This window comes from Balearica regulorum, chromosome 32 (assembly GCF_011004875.1).
Source record: "Balearica regulorum gibbericeps isolate bBalReg1 chromosome 32, bBalReg1.pri, whole genome shotgun sequence".
Lineage (NCBI taxonomy): Eukaryota > Metazoa > Chordata > Aves > Gruiformes > Gruidae > Balearica > Balearica regulorum.
The window spans coordinates 280,301-303,337 of NC_046215.1; the positions used below are offsets into that span (position 1 = coordinate 280,301).

The following is a 23,037-nucleotide window of genomic DNA, read 5'->3' on the forward strand; positions in this document are numbered from 1 at the left end:
AATAATGTACAAAATATACAAAAGGGGGAGGGGCGGGCGTGGGGCCCCTCCCCCAGCCAAGTTTTCACAGAAAACGGCGTCCGGCGCAGCCCCTCTCCCCCCCCGCCCCCCCCAAATAATCCCCCACCCCGGCGGCGCAGCCCCAGGCGGCGGCGTGTGTCGCACGTGTGTGTGCAAGGGCGGGTGGGGAAGGGCTTTGGGGTCCCCCAAGTTGGAGGTTGGGAGGGGGGGATTAACACCCTGCCAGGGGCCGTGTTACCCCAACAGGGTGTCGGTGCCCCAAAATTTGGCCCCAAAAGGGGGATTTACACCCTGGGGGGGGGGTGATTTACACCCTGGGGGTATCCAGGTCCCTGGGGGGGGGAAATCTGTAACCTGGCAGCAGCATTTTAACCTGGGGGGAGGGGGGGGTAAAATTAGTGTGTTGGGGGAGTTACACCCTTCCCAGGGGGATTTACACCTCCCGGGGGATTTACACCCAGGAGGGGGTATTTACCCCTGGGAGGGGCTGGTGGTGCCTGGGGGGGGGGGGGTAACGCCCGGGGGGGAGGGTGCTGTCACCCATTGGGGGGTCCGGCCCCCCTGGGGAGGGGGATTTACAGCCTGGGGGGGGGGGGGGGATTTCTGCCCCGAGGGGGGGATTTACACCCTACAGAGGGGGATTTCTGCCCCACAGGTGGGTATTTAGACCCTATAGAGGGGGATTTCACCCTATAGAGGGGGATTTCACCCTATAGAGGGGGTTTTCTGCCCCATAGGTGGGTATTTTCACCCTATAGGTGGGTATTTCACCCTATGGAGGAGTATTTCTGCCCCACAGGCAGGTATTTGCACCCTATAGAGGGGTATCTCACCCTATAGAGGGGTATTTCCGCCCCTCGGGGGGGGATCTCTGCCCCATAGGTGGATTTTTACGCCCTGGGGGGGTGGGTGGGGGCGGATTCAGCGCCGGGGGCATCACGGAGGCCTCACAGAAGCCATATGAGTGGTGGCTGCAGCGCGAGTCTGAGAGGAGGAGGAGGAGAGGGGAGGAAGGGCAGGAGGAGGAGGAGGAGGAGGAGGCGGCGGCGGTGCGGGAGGAAGGGCGGCGGCGGGCGCTACGGCAGGGGCGGCCCGTTGACGCCGGGGTGGTAGAAGGCACAGTTGTTCTCGTACCTGCAGCTGCCCTTCAGCATGAAGTGGCGACAGACGGCGCGGCTCGACATGTCTGCGTGAGAGAAAAGGGGGGGGGGAAGGCGCGTCAGGCGCCGGCGCCCCGGCCCCACGGCGGCCCCACGGCGGCCCCACGGCGGCAGCTCTGGGAGAAGGAGGTGGTGGTTTGATGGGGGAAGGGGGGGGAATAGGGAAACGGGGGGGGGGGGGGGCGAGGGGAGACGCAGCGCGGTCTCTGTCCTAACACCGGCTGCTGGATCTGTGGGGTGAGCCCCACGGCGCCCCGAGCCTGCCCTATGGCTTGGGGGGAGCGATGTGAGCCCCACGGCACCTCGCTCGGCCCCACAGGCTGGGCTGGTCCCTCCACGCGGCCGTGGGGCAGTCACTGACCCCCACTGCACCCGAGCGCGGCCTTAGGAGCGGGGCTGGTCCCTGGGCGCGGCCGTGGGGCAGCCCCACGGCTGGGTGGGAGCTGGGGCGGCCGTGGGGCAGAGCGCCCCGGGCCCGGCCCCGTCACCCTGGGGCAGCTCCCAGCACGTCCTGCTGTCCCGCCTAGCGCTGGCTTAACTCCCAGCATGCCTCAGTGCCATCTTAGAGCCGGTTCTAACTCCCAGCATGCCTTGTGGCCTGCCCTAGAGCTGGTTTTAACTCCCAGTGTGCCTCAGTGCCCATTCTGGAGCCGGTTTTAACTCCCAGCATGCCTTGCTGCTCCTCCTTGAGCTGGTTCTAACTCCCAGCACGCTTTGCTGCCTTGTCCTAGAGCTGGTTTTAACTCCCAGTGTGCCTCAGTGCCCATCATAGGGCTGGCTTTAACTCCCAGCATGCCTTGCTGCCCCTCCTTGAGCTGGTCCTAACTCCCAGCACGCTTTGCTGCCTTGTCCTAGAGCTGGTTTTAACTCCCAGCAATGCCTCACTTACTACCATCTTAAAGCTGGTTTTAACTCCCAGTGTGCCTCACTGCCCCGCTAGAGCCAGTTTTAGCTCCCAGCATGCCTCAGTGCCCATCACAGGGTGGGTTTTAACTCCCAGCATGCCTTGCTGCCCCGCTTAGAGCTGGTTCTAACTCACAGCATACTCTGCCACCCATCCTAGAGCCACACTGCCCCTCCTAGAGCTGGTTTTAAGTGCCAGCATGCCTTTCTGGCTGCCCTGGAGCAAGTTTTAACTCCCAGCATGCCCTGCTGCCCATCCTAGGCCTGGTTTTAACTCCTAGCATCCCTTGCTCCTCCTCCCAGAGCCGGTTTTAGCTCCCAGCATGCCTTAGTGCACATCACAGGGCTGGTTCTAACTCCCATCATAGCCTGCTGCCTGTCCTAGAGCTGGCCCTAACAACCAGCATGACTCAGAGCCCCTCCTAGAGCCGGTCCTAACTCCCAGCATGCCTTGCTGCCCCTCCTAGAGCCAGTTCTAAGTCCCAGCAGGCCCCAGAGCCCCTCCTAGAGCCGGTCCTAACTCCCGGCATGCCTTGCTGCCCCTCCTAGAACCGGTCCTAACTCCCGGCATGCCTTGCTGCCCCTCCTAGAGCCGGTCCTAACTCCCAGCATGCCTTGCTGCCCCTCCTAGAACCGGTCCTAAGTCCCAGCAGGCCTCAGAGCCCCTCCTAGAGCCAGTCCTAACTCCCGGCATGCCTTGCTGCCCCTCCTAGAGCCGGCCCTAACCCCCAGCATGACTCAGAGCCCCTCCTAGAGCCAGTCCTAACTCCCAGCATGCCTTGCTGCCCCTCCTAGAGCCGGTCCTAACTCCCGGCATGCCTTGCTGCCCCTCCTAGAGCCGGTCCTAACTCCCAGCATGCCTTGCTGCCCCTCCTAGAGCCGGCCCTAACTCCCAGCAGGCCTCAGAGCCCCTCCTAGAGCCAGTCCTAACTCCCGGCATGCCTTGCTGCCCCTCCTAGAGCCGGCCCTAACACCCAGCATGACTCAGAGCCCCTCCTAGAGCCAGTCCTAACTCCCGGCATGCCTTGCTGCCCCTCCTAGAGCCGGTCCTAACTCCATAGCTGCCCCATAGCTGCCCTGCGGCCGTGGGGGGGGGAGGAGGGGGGGTGTCCCTGCACTCCCAGCATGCCCTGCGGCCGCCGCGGGGGCGGGGCCGTGTCCTGGGAGCCCCGCCCTAGAGCCCCATGGGGGGGCGGCGCCAGTCGGGGCCCCGCCCCCAAGGCCCGGGGGGCTCGAGGGGCTGGAGGGGGTGGGGGGGCGGCTCCCCCCCCCCGCCAGCGGGGTAAGAAGGGCGGGGGGGGGGGGAGGCGGGGGCGGGGAGGGGGCTCCCACGGGCCCCTCCCAGGCGGGGCCGGCCCCGCCCCAGAGCCACGCCCCGCAGCCGCCGCCCCCCCCCCCACGCGAGGGAGGCGCCGGGGGGGGCCCTCCCCCGCCCCCGCATTTACCTCCTCCGTGGCCTCCGCCGTGGCCCCGGGGGTGTTCGCCGGGGTGGCCTCTGCCGTGATCGCCGTGGCTACCGGGGGGCCCCCCCCGTGCGCCGCCGCCGCTATTTGGGGGGCCCCCGTTGCGACCCCCCCCCTCCGCCGCCGCCTCCGCCGCCGCCGCGGCATCGGTACGGGGGTTCGGCGCCGCTACGGCCGCGGGGGCGGTGAAAGGGGCCCCCCCCGCGCATGCCGCCGCCGCCGCCGCCGTGGGGGCCGCCTCGGAGCGCGCCCCCCCCTTCCGGCGCTTCCCAAAAATCGCCGCTGCCGCCGCCGCGTTGCGGGGGGGGCGGCCCCAGAAGTCGGGGGCCGCCGGGGATCCCCGGGCCTGGGGGGAGGCCGGGTCCCCCCCCGCCTCCTCCGTGGGGTCCTGTGGGGGCAGAGAGAGAGAAAAGGGGGTGAGGGGGGGGCAGGGTGACCCCCCCCGTGCCCGTGTGTCCCCCCCCATCGTGTCCCCGGTGTCACTTACCGGGCATGGGCCCCCCCGGCGGGAAGTGCTGCATGGCCTTGGGGCCGGGCGGGAAGCCGTTGGCCATGGGGCCGGGGCCCAGCAAGCCGTGGGGCACTGTGGGGAGAAAACGGGGGGGTTAGGGCCAAAGCGGGGGCCCAGCCCCCCAGAGCCCCCCCCCCCCCCCGGAGTCGGCGTGTCCCCCCAAACAGGGACCGGGATGTCCCCAGGTCACAGGGACGGGGGGGTGTCCCACCCCGGGGCGTGTCGTGGCCCCAAATTAAGGGGGGCCCCTCCCTGTGTCATCCCAGAGGGAGACCCGGGGTCCCCAGGGGCGCCCAGAGCTTGTCCCCAAACTGGGGGACCCTCATACCCCCCCCGTGTCACCCTCAAGGGGGTCACAGGGTCCCCAAATGTCCCCAGTTTAAGGGGACCCCCATACCCCCCAGGGTCACTCCTGGTGTCCCCAGGCTGAGGGGACACAGCTCCCCCTCCACGTCACCTCCCACCAGAGAGGGGACCCCAATGTCCCCCCTGTCGTCCCCCCAGCATGTCCCAAACCCCAGGGACCCCCGAGTCACCCTGGGGGGGGACAGGTCCCCAGCAGCGCTTGTATGTCCCCAGGCTGAGGGGACACGTGGCTGGCAGTGCCCCACACGTCACATGTCCCCCACCACAGGGACCCCCCCCCCCCAAGTGCCCCCCCGGGGTGGGGACAGGTCCATGGCGATGCCCAGAGGACCCCAGTGTCGCCCCGCGTGCCCAGGCTGAGGGGGCACCACCCCCCGATGTCACCGCAGGTCACAGCCCAGAGCGTGTCCCCAAACCCAGGGGACCCCCAGGGCACGCCGGGGCAGGGGACAGTGTCCCCAAGCCAAGGACACCCCCACGGCGCTGCACAGTGTCCCCAAGCGTGTCCCCACCGAGGGCAGCCCCGTGGGGCAGGGCACAATGTCCCCAACAACGCCCCGACCGCGTCCCCAAGCCAAAGCCCTCCCTACGTCCCCGCCGGGGCGCTGTACAGCGTCCCCAAGCCAAGGACCCCCCCCCGTCCCTGCCAGGTCACCGCGGTGTCCCCTGATGGCGTCCCCAAGCCCAGGGCAGCCCCGCAGGGGCAAGCGACAGGGTCCCCAAGCCGAGAGCACCCCCACACCGCCATCAGGGCACGGCACCGCGTCCCCCAGTGTCCCCCCAAGCCCCGGAGCACAGACCAGGCCCCAGCAGCCCCCCGTGGCCCCGCTCACCTCCGCTGGGTCCGGGCGGCTGAGCCTGCAGGTTCCCCAGCAGATGTTTGATTTTATCCGAATAATCCGGCTGCTTCATCAGCTCCTCGGCCTTGTGGGTGCTGGGCCCGCCCTGGGGGGACACACACACACGCAGAGTAAGTAACGGGGGGACGAGAAACCGGGGAGACCCCCTTCTCCCTGCCCCCCTGCGCCGCCGCCGCCCCCCCCTTTGTGTCGGCCCGTTGGGGGGGTCTGTGCTGGGGAGGGGGAGGAGGAGGAGGAGGAAGGGGTGGTTACCATGATGGAAGTGAGGATCTCCTGCATGTTGATGGGGGCGGCGGGCGCGGGTCCCTGGGGGGTTTTACCGGCCCCCACGCTCCCCATCAGGTTGGCCAGCACCGGGGGCAGTTTGGCACCGGCACCGCCGGGATCCGGGGAGGGCGAGGCGGCGCCGGCTTCCAATCCTTCGGGATAAGCGACCTCCTCGGCGGAGCAATCCTGGGGAGGGCAGAGATAGGGGGTGAGGGGCGAGGGGGGCAGAGGGGGGGGCTGCGCTAAATTGGGGGGGGGAAGCGGGGGGGGCTATGGCGGCACGGCGCGGCACGGCGTCGGCGCTTACCTCGTCCAGCGGGATGAGTTTGGGCGGCAGCGGTTCGTAGGATTCCGGATCGGGTTCGTGAGGGCTGTCGGGAACGCTGTGAGGGGGGCGGGAGGTCAGGGGATCCCCAGGATCCAGTGCTGCCATCCCCTCCCCCAGGGGATCTGGACCCCCAACACCCCCCCCGGCCCCCCCACACCCTCGAATCCTGGGCAAACCCCAGGGCTTTGGGTCTGCAGGGATCCTACAGGATCCCAAAGGCTCCTCCGGGCACCAGAGCCGCAGGGCTCCCGGGAGACTGGGGCCCCAGCAATCTGCTCCCCCACCCTGACTTGGGATCCCTGGGAATCCCCCAAGGTTCTAGATCCTCAGGGATCCTGGAAGACTCAGGCCCCAGCCATCAGATCCCCAGGGATCCCAGTGGATCCAGGCTCTGGTAACTTCCCACCAGGCTCTCGACTCACAGGATCCCAAGGGATCAGCCTCCAGCACAGTCTCTGCCCAGCCACTGGATCCCTATCCCACCGGTGAGATCCGCGGGGATGCTGGGGACACCCAGCTCCAGATCCTGAGGGATCCCAGGGATCTGAGCCCACAGCTCCCAGCACGAGGATCCCCGAGGCTGCACCCACCTGATCCCCAAGAATCCCCTGACCCTACCAAGCGGATCCAGCAGATCTGGGCTCCCCTCAGGGATCCAGGAAGATCCCGGCTCCATTGCCCGCCCACAGCCACCCGCCATCCCCATCCAGGACACCTCTGTGGATCCTCACAGCAGGAAGGATCAACCACACGGATCCCGGGGAGAGCAGGGTGCTAGGGATCCCCCCGGCGCTGATCCAAGGGATCCCCTGGAGCAATTCCATTTCCCAAGTCCCTCAAAAGTGGGGGAGGGATCGATCTGCCACCCTCTCGCAAGGAGAGATCCCTTGTGGGGAGCGGACTTTTCCCTGGACTGACAGTGGATCCCAAGGGATCTACTCACCTCTCCTTGGACAAAAAGATTTCCTGCAAGATCCCTTTCTCCCTCTCGGCCTGAGTAAAACGTTCCCGGCTTCCACTGCCCGGGACGACGAGGGGAGCGGGGAGATCGAGGAGTTTGGGATAAATCCAGGGCACTTTCTCCTCCATGGCATCGTGGCTGAGGCGCCGGGCCGTCTCGAAGGCGTGACGATCCTTCAGCATCTCCCGCTTGGCCGCCTCCTCAAAATCCTTGATCTTGTTGACGTTGACTACGGGGAGGGGACAACAGCGTCACCCCACAAGCTTGGGGACACCGCGGGGGGACACACACGCACACGGGGAAGGGACGGGACTCACCTCGTTCGGTCTCATCCAATTCGAAGTAGAAGTATTCGCGGAGTTTGCTCTCCTCCGGCCAACTCACTGTTTTCTTTTTCCGACCTTTTTTGGTGAGCTGGCCACTTTCCGACTGGCTTTCGGTGGCTTTGGCGTCACCGCTCGTCTCCGACGAGCCTGCGGGAAGAACCGGCGAGGGGCTCAGCACCCATTTAACCCCCCTACACCCCATTTTTTCCTTCCTGTCACCCCCAAACTTACACGTCTCCATCGGTTCCGGCACTTCCACGGCCGGTACCGGCGTACCGGGTCGATCCGTCTCCATCGGCTCCGACGCCGCAGTGGGCTCCGGGGAGGAAGGTTTGGCGGAACTGGTTTCGGGAGCTGGTTTTCCCTCAAAGGGACTGGGCTAGAGGACAGAGGAGAGGGTAGTTATTACTGGGGGGGATCTCTAGGCGAGGAGGGGACCCCAATAATCCAGGGAAGAGACCCCGATAATCCAGGGAGGCTCCTCCTCACCTTGGTCGCCGTAGGGGACAAAACCTTTTTCTTCTTCTTAATCTTAATTCCGGGGATGGGAGCGGAGTTGAGGGCATCGAGGAAGCCGAGGCCTTCCATGGCTGAGGGAAAGAGAGGAGGTGTCACCCAAAATCCCCCAAAACGTCCCCAAAAAAGCCCCCAAAATGTCCCCGTCCCCCAACTCACGTTGAGGCGGGATGATCTTGACTTTGATCTCCTTGGTGGCGTTGGGCGCCGTGTTCAGGGGTTTGTATTTCTTCTCGGCAGGAGGAACGTCACCGGGAAGGGAGGAAATGCTGCAGGAAAAAGGGGAAAAGCAGGTCAGGTACCAGGAAGGACCCCAAAACAGCCCTGAGCATCCCCAAAAGCACCCCCAGACTCACTTTTGCCTCTTTATGGGCATTGGTTTCAGGTTGTATTTATCAGCGGTCGAAGACGAGTTCATTTTCTTCACGGGCGCTAACGAAGGCGTCTCCGTTTCCAGCCCTGGTTTGGGGGGACATGGTTAGTGCATCCCCTTGCAGTGACCACAGCCCCTCAAATTCCCCCCAAAAACTCAAAACGGCCCCAAAAATCTGTCAGTGCCCGGTGGGATGGAGGGAGAATTACCGGTGGAACGGAATTTGGCATGGCTGGGAGCGGTGGTCCGCAGGGATTTGGGTTTCTCCCGCTTCTTCTCTGCCACCTCCTCGGTTTTAGCCTCAGTTTTGGCTTCTTGGGGTTTCTCTTGGACGGGCGTTTTGGTTTTGTTTTCCTCTTTCCGCTTCTTTTTATCCCGTTCTGGGAGAAGAAAAGAGAAGAGGGTGAGTTGGTGTTGGATTGAGGGGGGGGGGAGGAGAAGAGGGGGCGCGGCGGGGGGCTCACCGGTCGGCTGGGCGCTGCTCTGGGAGCGGATGACACCCATCCAGTCGCTGACGAGGATGGAGGCGAGGCGGCGCAGCTCTGCGGGTGAGAAGGGGTTAAACGGGGAATTTGGGGGCTGAGGGGGGTTTGGGGGGGGCTGACGGAGGACTTGGGCAGTCTGGGGAGTGCTCACCTTCATCATCGCTTGATTTGCTGAGCTGCTTCACCAGCTTGGCTGTGTTGTTCTGGAAGAGATGGAGACGGGGGTGAGCAGCAGCAGGACGGGGGACATGAAATTACCCGGGGAGGGGGGGGGGGGACAAAAAACAACCTGGGGGACACAAAAACCACCCAGAGGTGACACAAAAGCCAAACGAGGGGACATAAAACCACCCCGGAGGGGACAAAAACCATATGGGGGGCACAAAAGCCACCCCGGGGAGGGATAAAATCCACCCCCAAAAGACAAAAGCTACCCAGGGAGACCCAAAAATCATCTGGAGGGGACAAAAGCCACCCTGGGGGGACCCAAAAGCCACTCAAGGGACACAAAAGCCACCCAGGGGGACCCAAAAGCCACCCTGGAGGGACAAAAGCCAAACAAGGGGACACAAAAGCCCCTCAAGGGGACAAAAGCCACCTGGGGGGGACCCAAAATCTCCACACACACCCCCCAAAACAGAAGCCCCACACCCCCGGAAGCCACCCCGACCTGTTTGAGGTGATCAACAGTGAGGGGCAGGTGCTGCAGGGTGAGGAGGATCTGCTGCAGGAACGGGACGTTGTTGGAGGCTTTGGAACTGGTGAGCCAGGTGTTGAGGAGCTTGTAACCCCCGATCCGGATAAATCTGGGGTGGGGGGAGAGGAAAGAGGGAAAAATCGTCAGGATCCAGCCAAGAGGGGGTGACTCCCCCACACCCCAAACTCCTGCAACCCCCCAGCCCCCCCTCGCTGCTCTTACTTAGCCAGGATGTCCTGCGCCCGCGTCTGCAGCAGGATGTTCAGGTAGATGCAGCGACTCACCATCTTCTGCGAGTCCTTCATTAAGCTGGTTAACGAGAAACGAGGTGTCAGGCCCCCCCTCGAGGTGCTGACACCGGGAGGGGACACGGGGAGGGGGTTTGGGGACTTACTTGAAGATTTTGGTGATGCCCTCCGTGCTCTTGACCTCGCCATCGCGGCCCAGGAAGCAGTCCAAGCCCTTGAGGAGCTCCTTGGGGTCGATGGGGCCCGAGCCCATGGCAGAAAAGCCCTGGGGGGGGGGAGGAAGAGGAGAGGGGGGGTTAGGACAGCGGTGACAACCCCGTGTGACCCCCCCCAGGCCCTGTGTGTCCCCCCAGGCCCTGTATCCCACCTGCCACCCCCCAAATTTTATCCTCTTTGAGAGGGTGACAATGACAAATCCATCCCTGGAAATACTCTTCACCCCAAAAAGGGAGAAATCACCCCCAAAACAGGGCTGTCACAATGCGGGGAGGGGGGGGGTCAGAGGTGACATCACCCTCCTGCCGAGGTGACATCGCAGTGACAGAGTGGCCCCCGCTTGTGTTTTTAATTGGCGCTGTCACCCCAGGGGACGGGGACAGCGGGTTGGGGTCCCCCCAGGAGCAGGGTGAGGGTCGGGGCGGGAACAGCACCCCACACGCACACACACATTTTTATCCCAAAGGTTAATTAACAAGTCGGCGCTTAACGAAGGTGCAGAGACCAAAGTGACGAACGGAAGGACGGCGGCACAAGGGAGAGGGGGACAGCAGTGACGGCGCAAGACTTGGGGGTGTCACACACACACCTCCACCCCACCCAAAGCAGGGCATAATTAAATCCACTAACGAATTAGTGCTGGCTATTCATTAACAGGTTACTAATTAAGGCCAGCACCCTGCTAATGACCCAAAGTCCATCAGGTCCCTGACCCTGATCCAGCGTGACCCGCCAAGGGGGGATTTCATTCTCCTGACGTCAAATCAGCCTCTTAATCACCACTAATTAGCTTCTCCGGCTTAATTACAGCCCAGCTTTGCTAACGAAGGTGGAAAGGCGGCGGCTGTGAGGAGCTGGGCCGCCAATTTGGGGCAGGAGGGGCTGAAAAACACCCCAAAATACCAGGGGGGGGGGCAGCACCCGGGCCCCATTTTCTTTTCATGGCAAAGTCTTAACGAGCCGGGACTTCGTTAAGTCCCCCCGCCCAGCCCCAGGTTAATTAAAGGATACAGGCGGCGGAGCCCCCTCCCCCTCCCTTCTTGGGGGGGTATTTTTTTTGGGGGGGGGAGGTTTTGGCGAGCCAGGCACGAGCCGCCCCTCTGAAAAGACACAAGAGCAAGTTAATTCCAGCACAAAACCCCCAAAATATACCCCCCCCCAAAAAAAAATACATAATTAAGGGGGCAGCAACATATTTTAACCCAAAACTGAGGGATTTAAGTACAAAAGTCCTTCGTGACCTTTGACCCCCCCCCCTTCCTGGCCTGGTGGCTCGTGGTTTGGGGGGGGACATGGGGGTGTCCCAAGGGTGACAGGGGGGCCACAGCCCTGTCCTGGCTCGGGGCGGGGGGGGCTCTGTGTCCCCTTCTCAAAGAATTTGGGGCTTCCCCCCACAATTTGGGGGCATCACACAGAAGCAAACGCCAACCGCCAGCCCCCAGCACCCCCCCGTGTTGGCTCAAATACCACCAGGGGAGGAAGGGGTACAGGGGGACCCCAAAAGGCACCGAGCCCCCGCCAGGGCTCAATCACCTCTTAAAGGGGGGTGGGGGGTAAATCTCACCCCCCCAAAGTAAGGGGGGGCCACCCCGGCCTGGTCCGGCCCTGCCAGCACCCAGCTGCGAGGCCGATGAAGGCCTGACACCCCCCACAAACGTTTCTATGCTGCTTTTGCTGATTTCTTACCCCAAAATCAGTGTTTGAGGACAGAACTCCCAGTTTTGGCAAGGGGAGGGTCACAAGGACCCCGAAACCGCGGTGAAAGGAGGGGGGGTTCCAAGGGGAAATGCTACCACTGGGAAGGGCTCTCCCCCTCCACCTGCCGGGCTTAAATTTGTGGAGAAATTAATTAAAAAATCCATCATTTTATTAAAAAAAAAATTCAGAGTTTTGTACAAATAATATTGGTTTTAACCAAAATCCTTTAGATTTAGGTGTCGAGTGTTTGGCCAGAACAGGGAAAAGGGAAGGAAAAAAAAAAAAAACAACTCCCGACCCAGCACAGCATCTGCATGCACCGGGAGACGGATGGTAAAGGGAGAAAAAAAGGGGGATTTGGGGTTTTTTTTGTAATTAAAAAATAGATAAAAATGAAGGTTGTGAAATGTAATTAAGACCAGAAAGGTTTTTTTGCTTACCCGGCGGGTGGCGGTTGTTCCCCTCCCTTTTGCTGAAGTAAAACCAAGTTCCCTTCGCTTCCTAAGCCTGCACAGTACCTCCACGCTGCCAAAAACGGGGCAAATTCATTGAAAATTGGGAAAAAAATAAATGAAGGAAATATGGGGTGCACCCCCCCCCCAAAAAAAAAAATAGATTATTTTGGGGTTTGGGGTTTTTTTTGGGGGGTGAAGCCCAGTGGTAGCATTTCCCTGTCACGATAAATTAAAGGTTATTAGTTGGTTGAGGAGGTTGTTCCCACACAAAACCACCACACGCCCCCCAAAACCGCCACCCAAACCCACGGGGGGAGGTCCCCAAAAAAAAGGAGGTGAAGGGAAAAAGGAAGAGGGGGAAGGGAAATTTAAAAAAGGCCCTGTTTTTTAAGGAGAAAAAAGGGGAATTTTGGCACAACCTACAAAAGAAGCAGCGGCCCGCAGGGTCCTACTCTGTACGGCACCGGGATCCTGCGGACGAAAGCCGGAGGGGGGGTACGGTTAGAGCGGGATTTTGGGGGGGTAGGGGGGATAAAGAAGGGGGGGGGGAAACATGGGGGGGGGGGCCCCCGGCCGGCGGCGCGGTGGGAGGGGTTTGCCGGGAGCCGGTTGCATCAGCCGCGGCCGGCGGCGAGGCCCAGGCGCCATTTTAAAACACCACCCCCCCCAAAAAAATATATAGATATAAAAGAAAGAAAATCAAGTTGGGGGGGGGGGGTTGAAGGGTGGGGGGGTTAAGAGGGGGACACACACACACAAATATAAATATAACGATTTTTTCGCCCCCCCCGGCCGCCCCGCCACCGCGCGACACCTCCGCCAATTAAAATAGAACGATTAAATCCGCGTGGATTAAGGATTTGGGGGGGACACCCCACACACACAAACACGCACACCCCCTGAAATTCAAAGGGGTTACACAGCCCCCCCAACCTGTAACGAAATAAAGAGCTATAGTAATAAAAAAACAATAAAAAATAAGGGGGAAAAAAGAGGAAAATGAGCAAAAAAAAAAAAAAAACCAAGTAAGACAAAGAGCGGGCAGGCGGCCGCGCCATCTTGGCCCCAAAACTCCCCGGGTTTATTTTTTTTAAGGGGGGGTTATTTTTTTAAAGCCAACCCTAGTAGGTTTTTTTTTTTGCTTGAAAAAAAGCAGGTTTTGGGTAAAGCTAAACCAGCCTAGCAATCTTTATTGCTAGATTGCACACCCCCCCTTAACCACCCCCCAACCTTCCCCCCCCAGCATTTCTCTGCGCAAAACAATCCTAAAATGGCACCTAAAAAATAAAAAAAAAAATATAAAATAAATCAGTTTAACATAGAATTTACAAAATTAACCCGGATTCGAGGAGTTTAACAGCCGCCCCGCAATCTTTATGTACAGATTGCTCGCTCGGGTCCCCCCCAATTTCCGTCTCCCCCACAAAAACCAAGCGATTTTGGGTATTTTTCATGTTTTTCTCTTCCCCCCTCCCTTTTTTCTTTTTTGGTTTTTACGTGGGAGCTCATGAACCCTCCGCCACCGGCTCCCGCATTTTTCTTTTTGACCAAAATACCCCCAAATTTGAAGGTTTAACCACCTTTTTGCAAAGCCTACGTCCTCCTCAAGCACACAGTTGGGGTTCTTCCTCCCATTATTTTTCTCTCTTTGGTACAAATAAGAGGTTTTGGGGGTTTTTTGGGGGGTTTTCTTTTTTTGGGGGGGAAAAGGGGAATTCAGCTGGTTGAAAATTCAACTTACTATCCAATTATTTTTCTCGCCGACAGCGCTTCAAGGGTTGGATTTTGGCATTGGTGGTGTTAGAGCAAAAAAAGAATTGCTTTGCTTTTGGTCATGGCTTTAAAAAAAAAAAGAGCAACTTTTTTTTTTTTCAGCTTGATGAGGGGGTTTTTTAGGGGTGGGGAAGGGTTTTTTTTAGGGTTTTTTTTCCCCTAAAGGAGTGGTTTTGTCGAGCGAAAAGCTGGAAAAAAATTCCTTTTAAAAAAAAAAAAAGTTGCTTTTTGGGTTTTGAAAAAAAAAAGTATTTTTTTGGCAGTTTGCTGGTTTTTTTGGAGGGAAAGAAGAGGGAGAATATGTTTTTTTAAGTGGCAGTTTCCTTCGAGTTTGAAACGGCTTCCCAAGGACGGTCCAAAGGACGGAGGCTGCGATGGCGGCTCTTCCACAGCACCGGGATGGGAGCGGAAAAGGGGGAAGAAAAGGTTGTTTTTTATTTCTTCCCCCTAATTTTTTTTGTATTTGTATTGTTTGTTTTGTTTGTTTTTTGTATTGTATTGTTTGTTTTGTTTTGTTTGTTTTTTTTCTCGTGGTAAAGGCGACGGCGTCTCTCAAGAGCAACCAAACCTGGAGCGGGGAAAGGAAAAATAAAAAAAAAAATAATAAAAAAAAGGGTGGGGGGTGGGCACAATAAATAAAAAAATAATGAAAAAAAATTAGAAGCAAAGAAGAAAGACACGAAATGATTAGCAGTCGTTATCCCCGGTGAGAGTTTTAAATTTTTAAAGGGGGGAAAGGGGGAAGGAGTAAAAAAACCGAAGGAAGTCGCCCTTGGAGTGAGGGAGGAGGGGAGTTTTCTCCTCAGCTCTGAGGAGAAAGGACAGGGCTGAGGGCCCCGTCCGTCCCCCCCCGGCGGGACTAGAAAAGGGGGGGGACACACCATTTTCTGAAGGCAAAGGGGCTCTGGCCCAACAAAAGGGCCCCCCAGTGCCCAAAAAAAAGAAAAAAAAAAGGGACCCCCTCCCTCCGCCAACCGCCGCCCCACCTGGCCCGCCAGAGCTCTCTACTCACCTCACCCAGCCCTCAGAATGGCGACGGGTAGCGCGGGCGGAGCCTTTTATAGTCGGCCCCGCCCACAAGGCTCGCCCCGCCCCTCCGCCGCGCGCTCGGCTCGGCTTCCCGTTGGCCCTCCCGGGTCAACGTCACTGAGCCGCTCTATTACGCCTGCGCGGAACCCGCCGCACTGCCCCCCTCCCTCCGCCCTTCACCGGGGGCCGCGTGCCCTTGCCTCTCACCGCGCCTGCGCCGCCGCCGCTCTGCGCACGCGCGGCCACCGCCCGCTATTGTCCCCGGGCCGTGTGGCGCAGTTTTTATTCAAGCGGCCATAACTGCGCATGCGCGGTTACGGAACGCGAGGGAAGGGGGCCGTACGGCAAGATGGCGGCGCCCCGCCCCTGCCCCTTTGCAGGGCGGGGTCTGCGCTTGCGCGGAGCTGAGACAAGATGGCGCTGACCAGGGCAACGGCGCTGCTGCGGGCGGCGGGCGGCGGCCTGCGGGGCCCGGGGCGGCCGCTGTGGGCCTGGGTGAGGCGGGGGGGAACCGGGGACGGGGGGCTCCGGGGTACCGAGGAGAGGAGGGGGGGGGAGCGGATGGGGCCTCGCCCTAGCGCGCTGCCACGTGCTGGCGGTGAAAGTCACGGGGCGGGTGACGTCACTAGAGGGGCGGGCGACGTCACGGGGCGGCGATTCTTTGCCGGGGGCGTCAAGGCGGGAGAGCCGAGCCTTGGATGGGGGAGGGGCACCGGGATTGGCGGGGGTTGGTGTGGTTAAATGCTAGGTGACGTCATAGCACTGACGTCACTGCTGCCTTCCCCGTGGCACTCCCTTACTCGCGGAAGGGCGCAGTGTGGTGTCACTGCCCCTTGGGGGTGGGAGTAGGGGCAGCACCCTGTGACGTCACTGCTATGATCATGGCGGTGACATCACACAGTGACATCACACCTCCCCCCAGGACACCCCCCGGCTCTGCAGCACCCAGGCAGCACCCAAGGACCCCCCTGCCCCCCCGTCCCCCTACCAGGAGCGGCCCTGGGAGTACCTGGAGAGCGAAGGTAGGGGGGAGGGGCTATTGAGAGGGGGCTGGGGGGGGTCCCCAACCCCTCCCCCAAAAACCCACCCCCTCCCCCCTCCCACCGCAGAGTATCGCATCATCTACGGTGACAAACCCGTCTGGCTGGGCTACCGTCGCAACCACAAAGGCGCCGTCCCGCCCCAGCGCACCCGCAAGGCCTGTTTGGTGAGGACTGGGAGGGACTGGGAGGGACTGGGGGAAATGGGGCGGGGGGTGGTGGGCACCCCCTCACCGTGTTCCCCCCCCTCCCCAGCGCAAGGGGAAGCCGGTGGGAAACCCCTGCCCCATCTGCCGTGACCGCAACCTCCACGTGGATTTTCGGGTAAGTTCGGGGGAGATTTGAGGGGGGGGTCCCCTCCCCCTTCCTCCTCCTCCTCTTCTTCCTCCTCTTCCTCCTCCTTCTCCTTCTCTTCCTCCTCCCCACTTCCTTTTCCTCCCCCGTTCCTCTTCCTCCCTGCAGAACGTGAAGCTCCTGGACCAGTTCATCTGCCCCCACTCAGGCGTCATCCTGCACCCCACGCACACAGGTGAGGAGACACCCGTGGGTGCTGAGGGAGTTGGGGGTGACACCCATGGGTGCCCCCACAGCCCCTGACCTTGTGTCCCCCCCCTTCCAGGGGTCTGCATGAAGCAGCACAAGCTCCTGGCCTCGGCCATCGCGCAGGCGCAGGACCACGGTGAGCCCCGCGGGCGGGCGCGACGTGGGGAGCGGCACCCATGGGTGCGCCCCACCCGCTTCACCCTCCTTCTCCTCCCCGCCACCCAGGTCTCCTGTGGCTGCGGGTCCCCTACGTACCCACCCCCCGAGACGACTTCTCCAACCGACACCCGGCTGTCGGGAAAACCCCGCCAGCGCCCGCCCTGGCCCCAGGCCGCCATTGGTACCCCTGGTACGAGCGGCAGCGTCCTCCCGCTGCCGCCATCGCCCGCATCCGCCGCCTCTACAAGAATTACCTGAAGGAAGAAGCAGCCCCGGCAGTGACGGGGACTCCCCCCGACACCCCTCCAGCCCCCTGTGTGGAGAACAAGGGGGAATAAAAAGCATTTACGGCTCCGAATTTGGCGTCTTTCTAATTTCACACGCGATGGGGGGGGGGGGGGAAACTGAGGCACGCTGCGGCCATGATGGTGGTGGGGCGGCCACAAAATGGCCGCCGCGCCCCCAAAATGGCGGTCTTTCTGGGGTGTGTGTTGGGGGGGATGTATCCCAGCGTGCCTTTGCGGTGGTGAGGGGAGTGTATCCCGTCGTGCTTTGCGGCGGAGCGGGAGGTTAGTTGCTATGGACGGATGGTTGTTGCGAAGGGGCGGGGCTTGGTTGCTAAGGGCGGGAGAAGAGGAGGCGGCGATTGGTTAAGCGGTTGCTACGGGGCAGGGTCAGCGCCGGCCGGGCCTGGTGGTGGTGGCGGCGGCGGGGCCGGGCCGGGCCCGGCGGGCGGAGGAGGCGGCGGCGGGGCCGGGCCCGGCGTTAACGGTCATGGAATTCCCGTTCGATCTAACACCGGTGCTGGGCGACCGCTTCTGCGTGGTGGATCAACACCTACGACCCGCTGGGCGCCGCGGGCCTACCCACCGGTACCGGGGCCTGTACCCGGGTCAGCCCGGTGCATGTTGGGAAACAAGGGTGGGCGCGGGGCATGCTGGGAAACTGGAGGCCACAATTGCCCGGGCCACAGTGGTTAATGGGGGGGTGCCCCGGTGCATGCTGGGAAACAGGGGGACCCATGGGCCTCGCCCCGGGGCATGATGGGTAATGGCGCCTCTCACACACACAGACCCCCTGGGCCCTTTTTGGGGGGGGGTGTAGGTTTTGGGGTGACAATGTCGCCTCTCCGTGTCCCCACGGCGCAGGGGGGACCTGGAGCAGCAGCTGAGGACGGTCATCGATGAGCTGGGCAAGGCCTCGGCCAAGGTAGGGGGGGAAACGGGGGGTAGCGGTGAGGTAACGGGGGGTAGCGGTGAGGTAACGGTGAGGTAACGGCTCTTCCCGCACAGGCTCAGGGTCTCCCGGCCCCCGTCACCAGCGCCGCACGCATGGAGGCCAACCGCCACGTCCTCTACATCCTCCGCGACGCCGACGGCCGGGGGTGAGCGCGTGTGGCGTGTCCCCCAAACCCCCCCCAGCCTTCCCCCACCCCAGGCACCCCCCCAGATCCCTTCTCCTCCCACAGGACCCCCAAAGGTGCCATCGTCGGCTTCCTCAAGGTGGGCTACAAGAAGCTCTTCCTCCTGGTAAGTTTTTGGGGGGCTGGGGGGGGTGCCCAGATGCCTAGCCCCCCCCCCACCTGATGGCTATCTTGTGTGTCGTGTCCCCCCCCCAGGACCGTAACGGTGCCCATAACGAAGCGGAGCCACTTTGTGTTCTGGATTTTTACATCCACGAGTCGTTGCAACGACATGGTTACGGGCGGGAGCTGTTCCAGCACATGCTGCAGGTGACCGGGGGGGGGACACATAAATCGGGGAGGGGATGACACCCCAAGGGACACTGGGGACCCCCTGTTTTACCTGTGTGTGTCCCCCTGCAGAGCGAGAGAGTGGATCCCTGGCGTTTGGCCATCGACCGACCCTCCGAGAAGCTCCTGGGTTTTCTCCGCAAACACTACGGCCTCACCGACGCCATCCCGCAGGTGTGAAGGTGGGGGGGGACGGACACAGACAACCCTGGGGTGCCCCCCCACCTTTTCGGGGTGCCCCTCACTCTCTTGGGGTGCCCCCACCCAGAGTGTTTATTGCTATTCTTGTTCCTGGCGGGGGGATAAAGGGTGTTCGGGCTTCCCCAGGTTGCAGTACAGCCATGGGCAGTGCCCTACGGGGGGCAAATCACCCCAAATATTGGGGGGGGGCCAGGCAGAGCAGCCCCTCACCCCCAGCCTTCCTCCCCTGCCCCTCCCCAGGTGAACAACTTCGTCATCTTTGAGGGTTTCTTCTCCAACCGACTGGGTGAGTTTTAGGGGGGGGTCACAGGGGGGTGCGAGGGGCACAGGGTGACCCCCCCAAGCTCTCATAACGCTGCCCCCCCGCAGCCCCCCCCCGCCGCCCGCCCCCCAAGCGCCCCGAGGAGGAGATCAAGCCCTACTCGCTGTCGGAGCGCGACTGTAAGCCCCGTACCGAGGGGAGGGGGGAAACTGAGGCACGGCACCTCCCTGGGCTCCGCCCCTTTGGGGGGGGAAGGCGGGCCTTGCCTCCCCCTCACCCAATCATCTACAGTCCTACGGGAAGAGGCGGAGCCTCCTTGGCCCTTCAACTTGACCTCGGGCCGCGCGGGGGGCTCGCCGGTTCGCGGCAGCCTGCGGCCGTTCCTGCCGCGCCGGGACACGCCGGACGGACAGCCGGACGGCCGGACAGACGCCCCCCAGCACCGCCGCGCCAGGTGGGGCCGGGTGTGGTTTGGGGGGATGGGGGGTGTTCCCCAATATTTCTGGTTCTCACCTCAATTTTTCACTTGGCTCCCTCCCTGCAGCTCCCTCGGGCGCGTCGGCCGCTGAGCCCCACGGCAGCTCTCCCCACGGCGGGGCCGTGGGGGGTTCGGCACCTGGTTTTGGGGGGACGGGGACGTGGGGTGCCTTGTCCTGCCCCACGGGTGCCCCCTTCCTGCCCCGTAGCTCCCAGTGGGTGCCACTTCCTGCCCCATAGCCCCTATGGGTGCCTGTCCCCACCCCACAGCCCCTGTGGGCGCCCGTCCTCTCCCCGTGGGTGCCCGTCCCTGCCCCACAGCCTCACTGGGGGGTCCCACTCCTGCCCCACAGCACCCATGGGTGCCCCTTGCTTGCCCTGTGGGTGCCTGTTCCCACCCCACAGCCCCCGTGGGTGCCCGTCCTCACCCCATAACTCCTGTGGGAGCCCGTCCCTGCCCCACAGCCCCACTGGGGGGGTCCCACTCCTTCCCCCCAGCACCCACGGGTGCCTGTCCCCACCCCATAACCCCTGTGGGTGCCCGTCCCCACCCCATAACCCCTGTGGGAGCTCGTCTCTGCCCTGTGGGTGCCTGTCCCCACCCCACAGCCCCTGTGGGTGCCCGTCCCTGCCCCACAGCCCCACTGGGGGGGTCCCACTCCTGCCCCACAGCACCCGCGGGTGCCTGTCCCCACCCCACGGGTGCTCATCCCTGCCCCACAGCCCCCATAGGTGCTCATCCTCCCCCCCCCACAACCCCCGTGGGTGCGTGTCCCTGCCCTGTGGGTCCTCATGCCCCCCCCCAGGTGGCCTTCCCCTCCCCCTCCCCTTTTTGGGTACATTTCAATAAAAACGGTGACTCTCAGCTTTGGGTCGACTCCTGCTGTCCTGGTGGGGGCGTGGCCTCGCGAAGCCACGCCCCCTCGCGCTCGGTCCCGCCCCTCCGTCAAGCCACGCCTTCCGGTTTACACCACGCCTCCCCAGCCGGAGGGCTCCCCCTCCTATTGGCTGCCGGCGAGCTAGCTCCGCCCCTCCGTGCCGCGCCCCGCGCGAAGTCGAATGAATGGATCCGGCCGCTTTGGCGGGAAATGACCGCGCACGCGCGTTCCGCCGGACTCCCGCGCTGCGCAGGCGCGCTGTTCTCCGCCCACCGCGCATGCGCATCCGCCCGGTCACCTTCCCCGGCGCGCTGCCGTCCGCCCCGCGGTCCGTACCTTGTTCCCGCGCATGCTCATTGCGCCTCCACAGCCTACCGCGCCTGCGCGCTGGGGCGCGGCGTGGGCGGAGTCACCGCAAGCCGGCGGCGGGCGCGCAGGCGCAGTGGGCTCGCCGGCTTGAGGCGAGGAGCGGCCGAGGGGAAGCGGGGGGGTTCCGCCATGTACCGGCACGGCCGGGCCGCCGCTGCCGCCGCTTCCCGCCTCCGTCCCGCCACCCCCCTCCGCGCCTGGCCCCCGGCCGAGGCCGCTGGGACCGGCCCGGACCCGCCGCGCCGCCGTTACCGAGCGCGGCCGCAGGTGAGGGTCGCGGAGAGGGGGCGGGGTCCGGCTGAGGGGAGGGGGCGGTGCTATGCAAATATAGGGGCGTGGCGGGAGGAGGGCGCGTGGTGGCGCAGGTAGAGGGCGGGGCGCTTGGGGAGGGGGCGTGGCTATGCAGATAGGCGCCGCGGAGGAGAAGTGAGGGGGCGGTGCCAGCTGTGTCGAGTGGGCGTGGCTATGTAAATAGACATCTCTGTACACACCGGGTGGGGCGTGGCTATGCAAATCGCGCAGACCCAGATCCCGCTTTGTGGGCGGGGCCCGCGCTTTGTGGGCGGGGCCGTGGGTGGCCGCGGGTCCCCTGCGTGCCGGTGGGTGCCCCGTGGGGCAGAGCCACCCCCACCCCCACCCCCCCCCGGGGCCGATCACACCCCACAAATCCCCCGTGGGGGGGTTCCCCACGTGCCCCCTCCACCCCCCACGCAGGACATTCCCACCCTCCCGCAGGACCTGGAGCCCACCCGGGGCCACGTTTCGGCGTTACCCCTCCTACCCCCCCCGGCCCCGCCGCGGTGCCCCCCATCCCGGCTCCCCGGCAGCCCCCGCGCTCGAGCCTTGTCCCCGCTGGAGGGGATGGAAGGTGACATCACCACGGTAGACGGTCATCGGGAAGATGACATCGCTGTCTGCGACAGCCCCGCCGCCGTCCTCCTCCTCCTGCGCCCCCCGTCCCCCTTCCTGGCCCCCGCCGGGCCCCCCCGGCGCCCCCCACCCAGCATGGAGGAGCACTTGGCCGTCATGCACCAGAAGCTGCAGCACGAGGTGACGTGGGGGTGACATCAGGGTGACATCACAGGGCTCCGTGTCCCCACGCCGTGGCTCAGACCCCCCCCCCTTTTTTTTTTGCCCTCCAGCTCCCCAATTTCTTCCTTAAAATCCCCGATTACGGCCTCTACTCCCCCGACGTCGAGTTCATCAACCACCTCCTGCACCTCCACACGCGGTGAGTGACCCCCCACACACACACACACACCCCCCTCGCGGTAACGTCAGGGGACACGGGTGATGTGACGACGTCCCCTTGCCCGTCTCTCTCCCCCCCCCCGTCCCGCAGCGGCCGGCCGATGTACCAGGTGGCGGTGGCCCTGTGCCGCGCGGTGGCCTGGGGTTACTTCGCCAGCCTGCGGCTGGAGGTGCTGGCGCTGACCCGGCACCCCGAGGACTGGAGCATCCGGGCGCGCTGGCGCCTGACGGGGCTGCCCCTGCACCTCTGCCTGCTGCGCTTCTACCGCCGCGACAAGCGCCACCTCCTGCGGTCAGCACCCCTGCCACCCCTGGCACCCCCTCGTCACCCCCCTGGCACCCCCTGGCACCCCCCCATCACCCCCTGGCACCCCCCGGGTTCCCTCTCCCCCCCCCGTACCTGCTGCAGCACCATGGCCCGGGCGGTTGGGTCACCCCGTGTCCCCTCTGTCCCGGTGTCCCTGTCACCCCCCGTGGCCCAACGGTCCCATGTCTCCTCTGTCACCGTGACCCGATGGCCCTGTCACCCCACGTCCTTGTCCCTCCCCAGGGTGTGATGCCAGCCCCGTGTCCCCCATGTCTCTGTCCCCCCAGGGTGTGATGCCAGCCCCCTGTCCCCACTGTCCCCATCCCTCCCCAGGGTGGGATGCCAGCCCCGTGTCCCCCCTGTCCCCATCCCTCCCCAGGGTGGGATGCCAGCCCCCTGTCCCCACGTCCCTCCCCAGGGTGGGATGCCAGCCCCCTGTCCCCACTGTCCCCATCCCTCCCCAGGGTGGGATGCCAGCCCCCTGTCCCCACTGTCCCCACATCCCTCCCCAGGGTGGGATGCCAGCCCCCTGTCCCCACGTCCCTCCCCAGGGTGTGATGCCAGCCCCGTGTCCCCCCTGTCCCCATCCCTCCCCGGGGTATGATGCCAGCCCCCTGTCCCCACGTCCCTCCCCAGGGTGGGATGCCAGCCCCCTGTCCCCACTGTCCCCATCCCTCCCCAGGGTGGGATGCCAGCCCCCTGTCCCCACGTCCCCACGTCCCCTGTGTCCCCCCCCCAGGTCCTACGACGCCTTCTCCACCTTCTTCCTCAACTCGCAGGGGCTCATCCGCTGCCACCGCGTGGACAAGGTAAGGCCGGGGGACACCGGGGGACCCCGCAGTGCCCCTCATGTCCCCCCCCCCCGCCCCTAATTCTGTCCCCCCCAGCTGATGCCAGCCCCCACGGCCATGACCGAGGCCAAGAAGCTGCTGGTGGCAGCGGCGGTGGCGGTGGCACTGGCCGAGCCGGGACCGGTCTTACGCCTCGCCCTGAAGCCCTCTGCCACCTCGGGGGACACCTGAGTCCCCAAATCCCCGTCCCCGCGTCACCCCCCCGCCCCCCCTTAACTTAATGTACAGAATAAAACCCGACGGACGGAGCCGCCGCAGCGGTGACAACCGTGTCCCCAAACCGGGAAGGG

The 23,037-nt window shown here is 63.5% G+C and overlaps 5 protein-coding genes across 9 annotated transcripts in view; 3 read left to right on the forward strand and 2 right to left on the reverse strand.

Moving 5' to 3' along the window:
• The window catches only part of LOC104631832 (uncharacterized), a 244,583-nt gene that overhangs the window by 126,658 nt on the left and 94,888 nt on the right, over positions 1-23,037 (reverse strand). The gene's annotated exons all lie outside the window — the stretch shown is intronic.
• PPP1R10 (protein phosphatase 1 regulatory subunit 10) lies at positions 739-14,195 on the reverse strand. 3 transcript variants are annotated; one of them, XM_075738332.1, is made up of 19 exons: positions 13,596-14,195; positions 9,632-9,750; positions 9,460-9,546; positions 9,211-9,346; positions 8,692-8,743; positions 8,520-8,597; positions 8,265-8,435; positions 8,039-8,141; positions 7,842-7,951; positions 7,656-7,756; positions 7,398-7,545; positions 7,158-7,313; positions 6,823-7,069; positions 5,859-5,934; positions 5,537-5,737; positions 5,258-5,369; positions 4,035-4,130; positions 3,530-3,935; positions 741-1,207 (listed from the first exon to the last, which is right to left on the reverse strand). In XM_075738332.1, the coding sequence occupies exons 2-18, from the start codon at positions 9,736-9,738 to the stop codon at positions 3,631-3,633; spliced, it is 2,286 nt and encodes a 761-aa protein (XP_075594447.1). In that variant the 5' UTR covers positions 9,739-9,750; positions 13,596-14,195; the 3' UTR covers positions 741-1,207; positions 3,530-3,630. The 3 variants fall into 3 exon arrangements, with proteins under 3 accessions (XP_075594449.1, XP_075594448.1, XP_075594447.1); XM_075738334.1 differs by lacking the exon at positions 5,537-5,737 and having other exon boundaries at positions 739-1,207; XM_075738333.1 differs by lacking the exon at positions 13,596-14,195 and having other exon boundaries at positions 740-1,207.
• MRPS18B (mitochondrial ribosomal protein S18B) lies at positions 15,002-16,756 on the forward strand. The gene is made up of 7 exons (XM_075738423.1): positions 15,002-15,151; positions 15,579-15,678; positions 15,766-15,863; positions 15,952-16,020; positions 16,159-16,225; positions 16,316-16,375; positions 16,465-16,756. Exons 1-7 carry the CDS (start codon positions 15,071-15,073, stop codon positions 16,734-16,736), a joined length of 747 nt encoding a protein of 248 aa, XP_075594538.1. The 5' UTR covers positions 15,002-15,070; the 3' UTR covers positions 16,737-16,756.
• On the forward strand, positions 17,061-19,464 carry ATAT1 (alpha tubulin acetyltransferase 1). 2 transcript variants are annotated; one of them, XM_075738420.1, is made up of 10 exons: positions 17,061-17,270; positions 17,547-17,607; positions 17,691-17,782; positions 17,867-17,927; positions 18,017-18,130; positions 18,224-18,325; positions 18,593-18,638; positions 18,722-18,793; positions 18,906-19,068; positions 19,159-19,464. In XM_075738420.1, the coding sequence occupies exons 1-10, from the start codon at positions 17,173-17,175 to the stop codon at positions 19,181-19,183; spliced, it is 834 nt and encodes a 277-aa protein (XP_075594535.1). In that variant the 5' UTR covers positions 17,061-17,172; the 3' UTR covers positions 19,184-19,464. The 2 variants fall into 2 exon arrangements, with proteins under 2 accessions (XP_075594535.1, XP_075594534.1); XM_075738419.1 differs by lacking the exon at positions 17,061-17,270 and adding an exon at positions 17,366-17,445 and having other exon boundaries at positions 19,159-19,297.
• On the forward strand, positions 20,365-22,995 carry C32H6orf136 (chromosome 32 C6orf136 homolog). 2 transcript variants are annotated; one of them, XM_075738410.1, is made up of 6 exons: positions 20,365-20,605; positions 21,053-21,388; positions 21,481-21,569; positions 21,681-21,881; positions 22,636-22,705; positions 22,784-22,995. In XM_075738410.1, the coding sequence occupies exons 1-6, from the start codon at positions 20,468-20,470 to the stop codon at positions 22,916-22,918; spliced, it is 969 nt and encodes a 322-aa protein (XP_075594525.1). In that variant the 5' UTR covers positions 20,365-20,467; the 3' UTR covers positions 22,919-22,995. The 2 variants fall into 2 exon arrangements, with proteins under 2 accessions (XP_075594525.1, XP_075594526.1); XM_075738411.1 differs by having other exon boundaries at positions 20,367-20,605; positions 21,074-21,388.

Excerpts from the sequence above, each read along its gene's own strand:
- PPP1R10 (XM_075738333.1), bottom strand. The coding sequence starts at position 9,738 with ATGGGCTCGGGCCCCATCGACCCCAAGGAGCTCCTCAAGGGCTTGGAC. Across the intron at positions 7,952-8,038 it reads ATGCCCATAAAGAGGCAAAA|CATTTCCTCCCTTCCCGGTG; the intron begins GTGAGTCTGGGG and ends TTTTTCCTGCAG. Across the intron at positions 5,370-5,536 it reads AGATCCTCACTTCCATCATG|GGCGGGCCCAGCACCCACAA; the intron begins GTAACCACCCCT and ends GTGTCCCCCCAG.
- MRPS18B (XM_075738423.1), top strand. The coding sequence starts at position 15,071 with ATGGCGCTGACCAGGGCAACGGCGCTGCTGCGGGCGGCGGGCGGCGGC. Across the intron at positions 15,679-15,765 it reads GGAGTACCTGGAGAGCGAAG|AGTATCGCATCATCTACGGT; the intron begins GTAGGGGGGAGG and ends CTCCCACCGCAG. Across the intron at positions 16,376-16,464 it reads CGCGCAGGCGCAGGACCACG|GTCTCCTGTGGCTGCGGGTC; the intron begins GTGAGCCCCGCG and ends CCCGCCACCCAG.
- ATAT1 (XM_075738420.1), top strand. The coding sequence starts at position 17,173 with ATGGAATTCCCGTTCGATCTAACACCGGTGCTGGGCGACCGCTTCTGC. Across the intron at positions 17,608-17,690 it reads TGGGCAAGGCCTCGGCCAAG|GCTCAGGGTCTCCCGGCCCC; the intron begins GTAGGGGGGGAA and ends CTTCCCGCACAG. Across the intron at positions 18,794-18,905 it reads CTCGCTGTCGGAGCGCGACT|TCCTACGGGAAGAGGCGGAG; the intron begins GTAAGCCCCGTA and ends AATCATCTACAG.
- C32H6orf136 (XM_075738410.1), top strand. The coding sequence starts at position 20,468 with ATGTACCGGCACGGCCGGGCCGCCGCTGCCGCCGCTTCCCGCCTCCGT. Across the intron at positions 20,606-21,052 it reads GTTACCGAGCGCGGCCGCAG|GACATTCCCACCCTCCCGCA; the intron begins GTGAGGGTCGCG and ends CCCCCCACGCAG. Across the intron at positions 21,882-22,635 it reads GACAAGCGCCACCTCCTGCG|GTCCTACGACGCCTTCTCCA; the intron begins GTCAGCACCCCT and ends TCCCCCCCCCAG.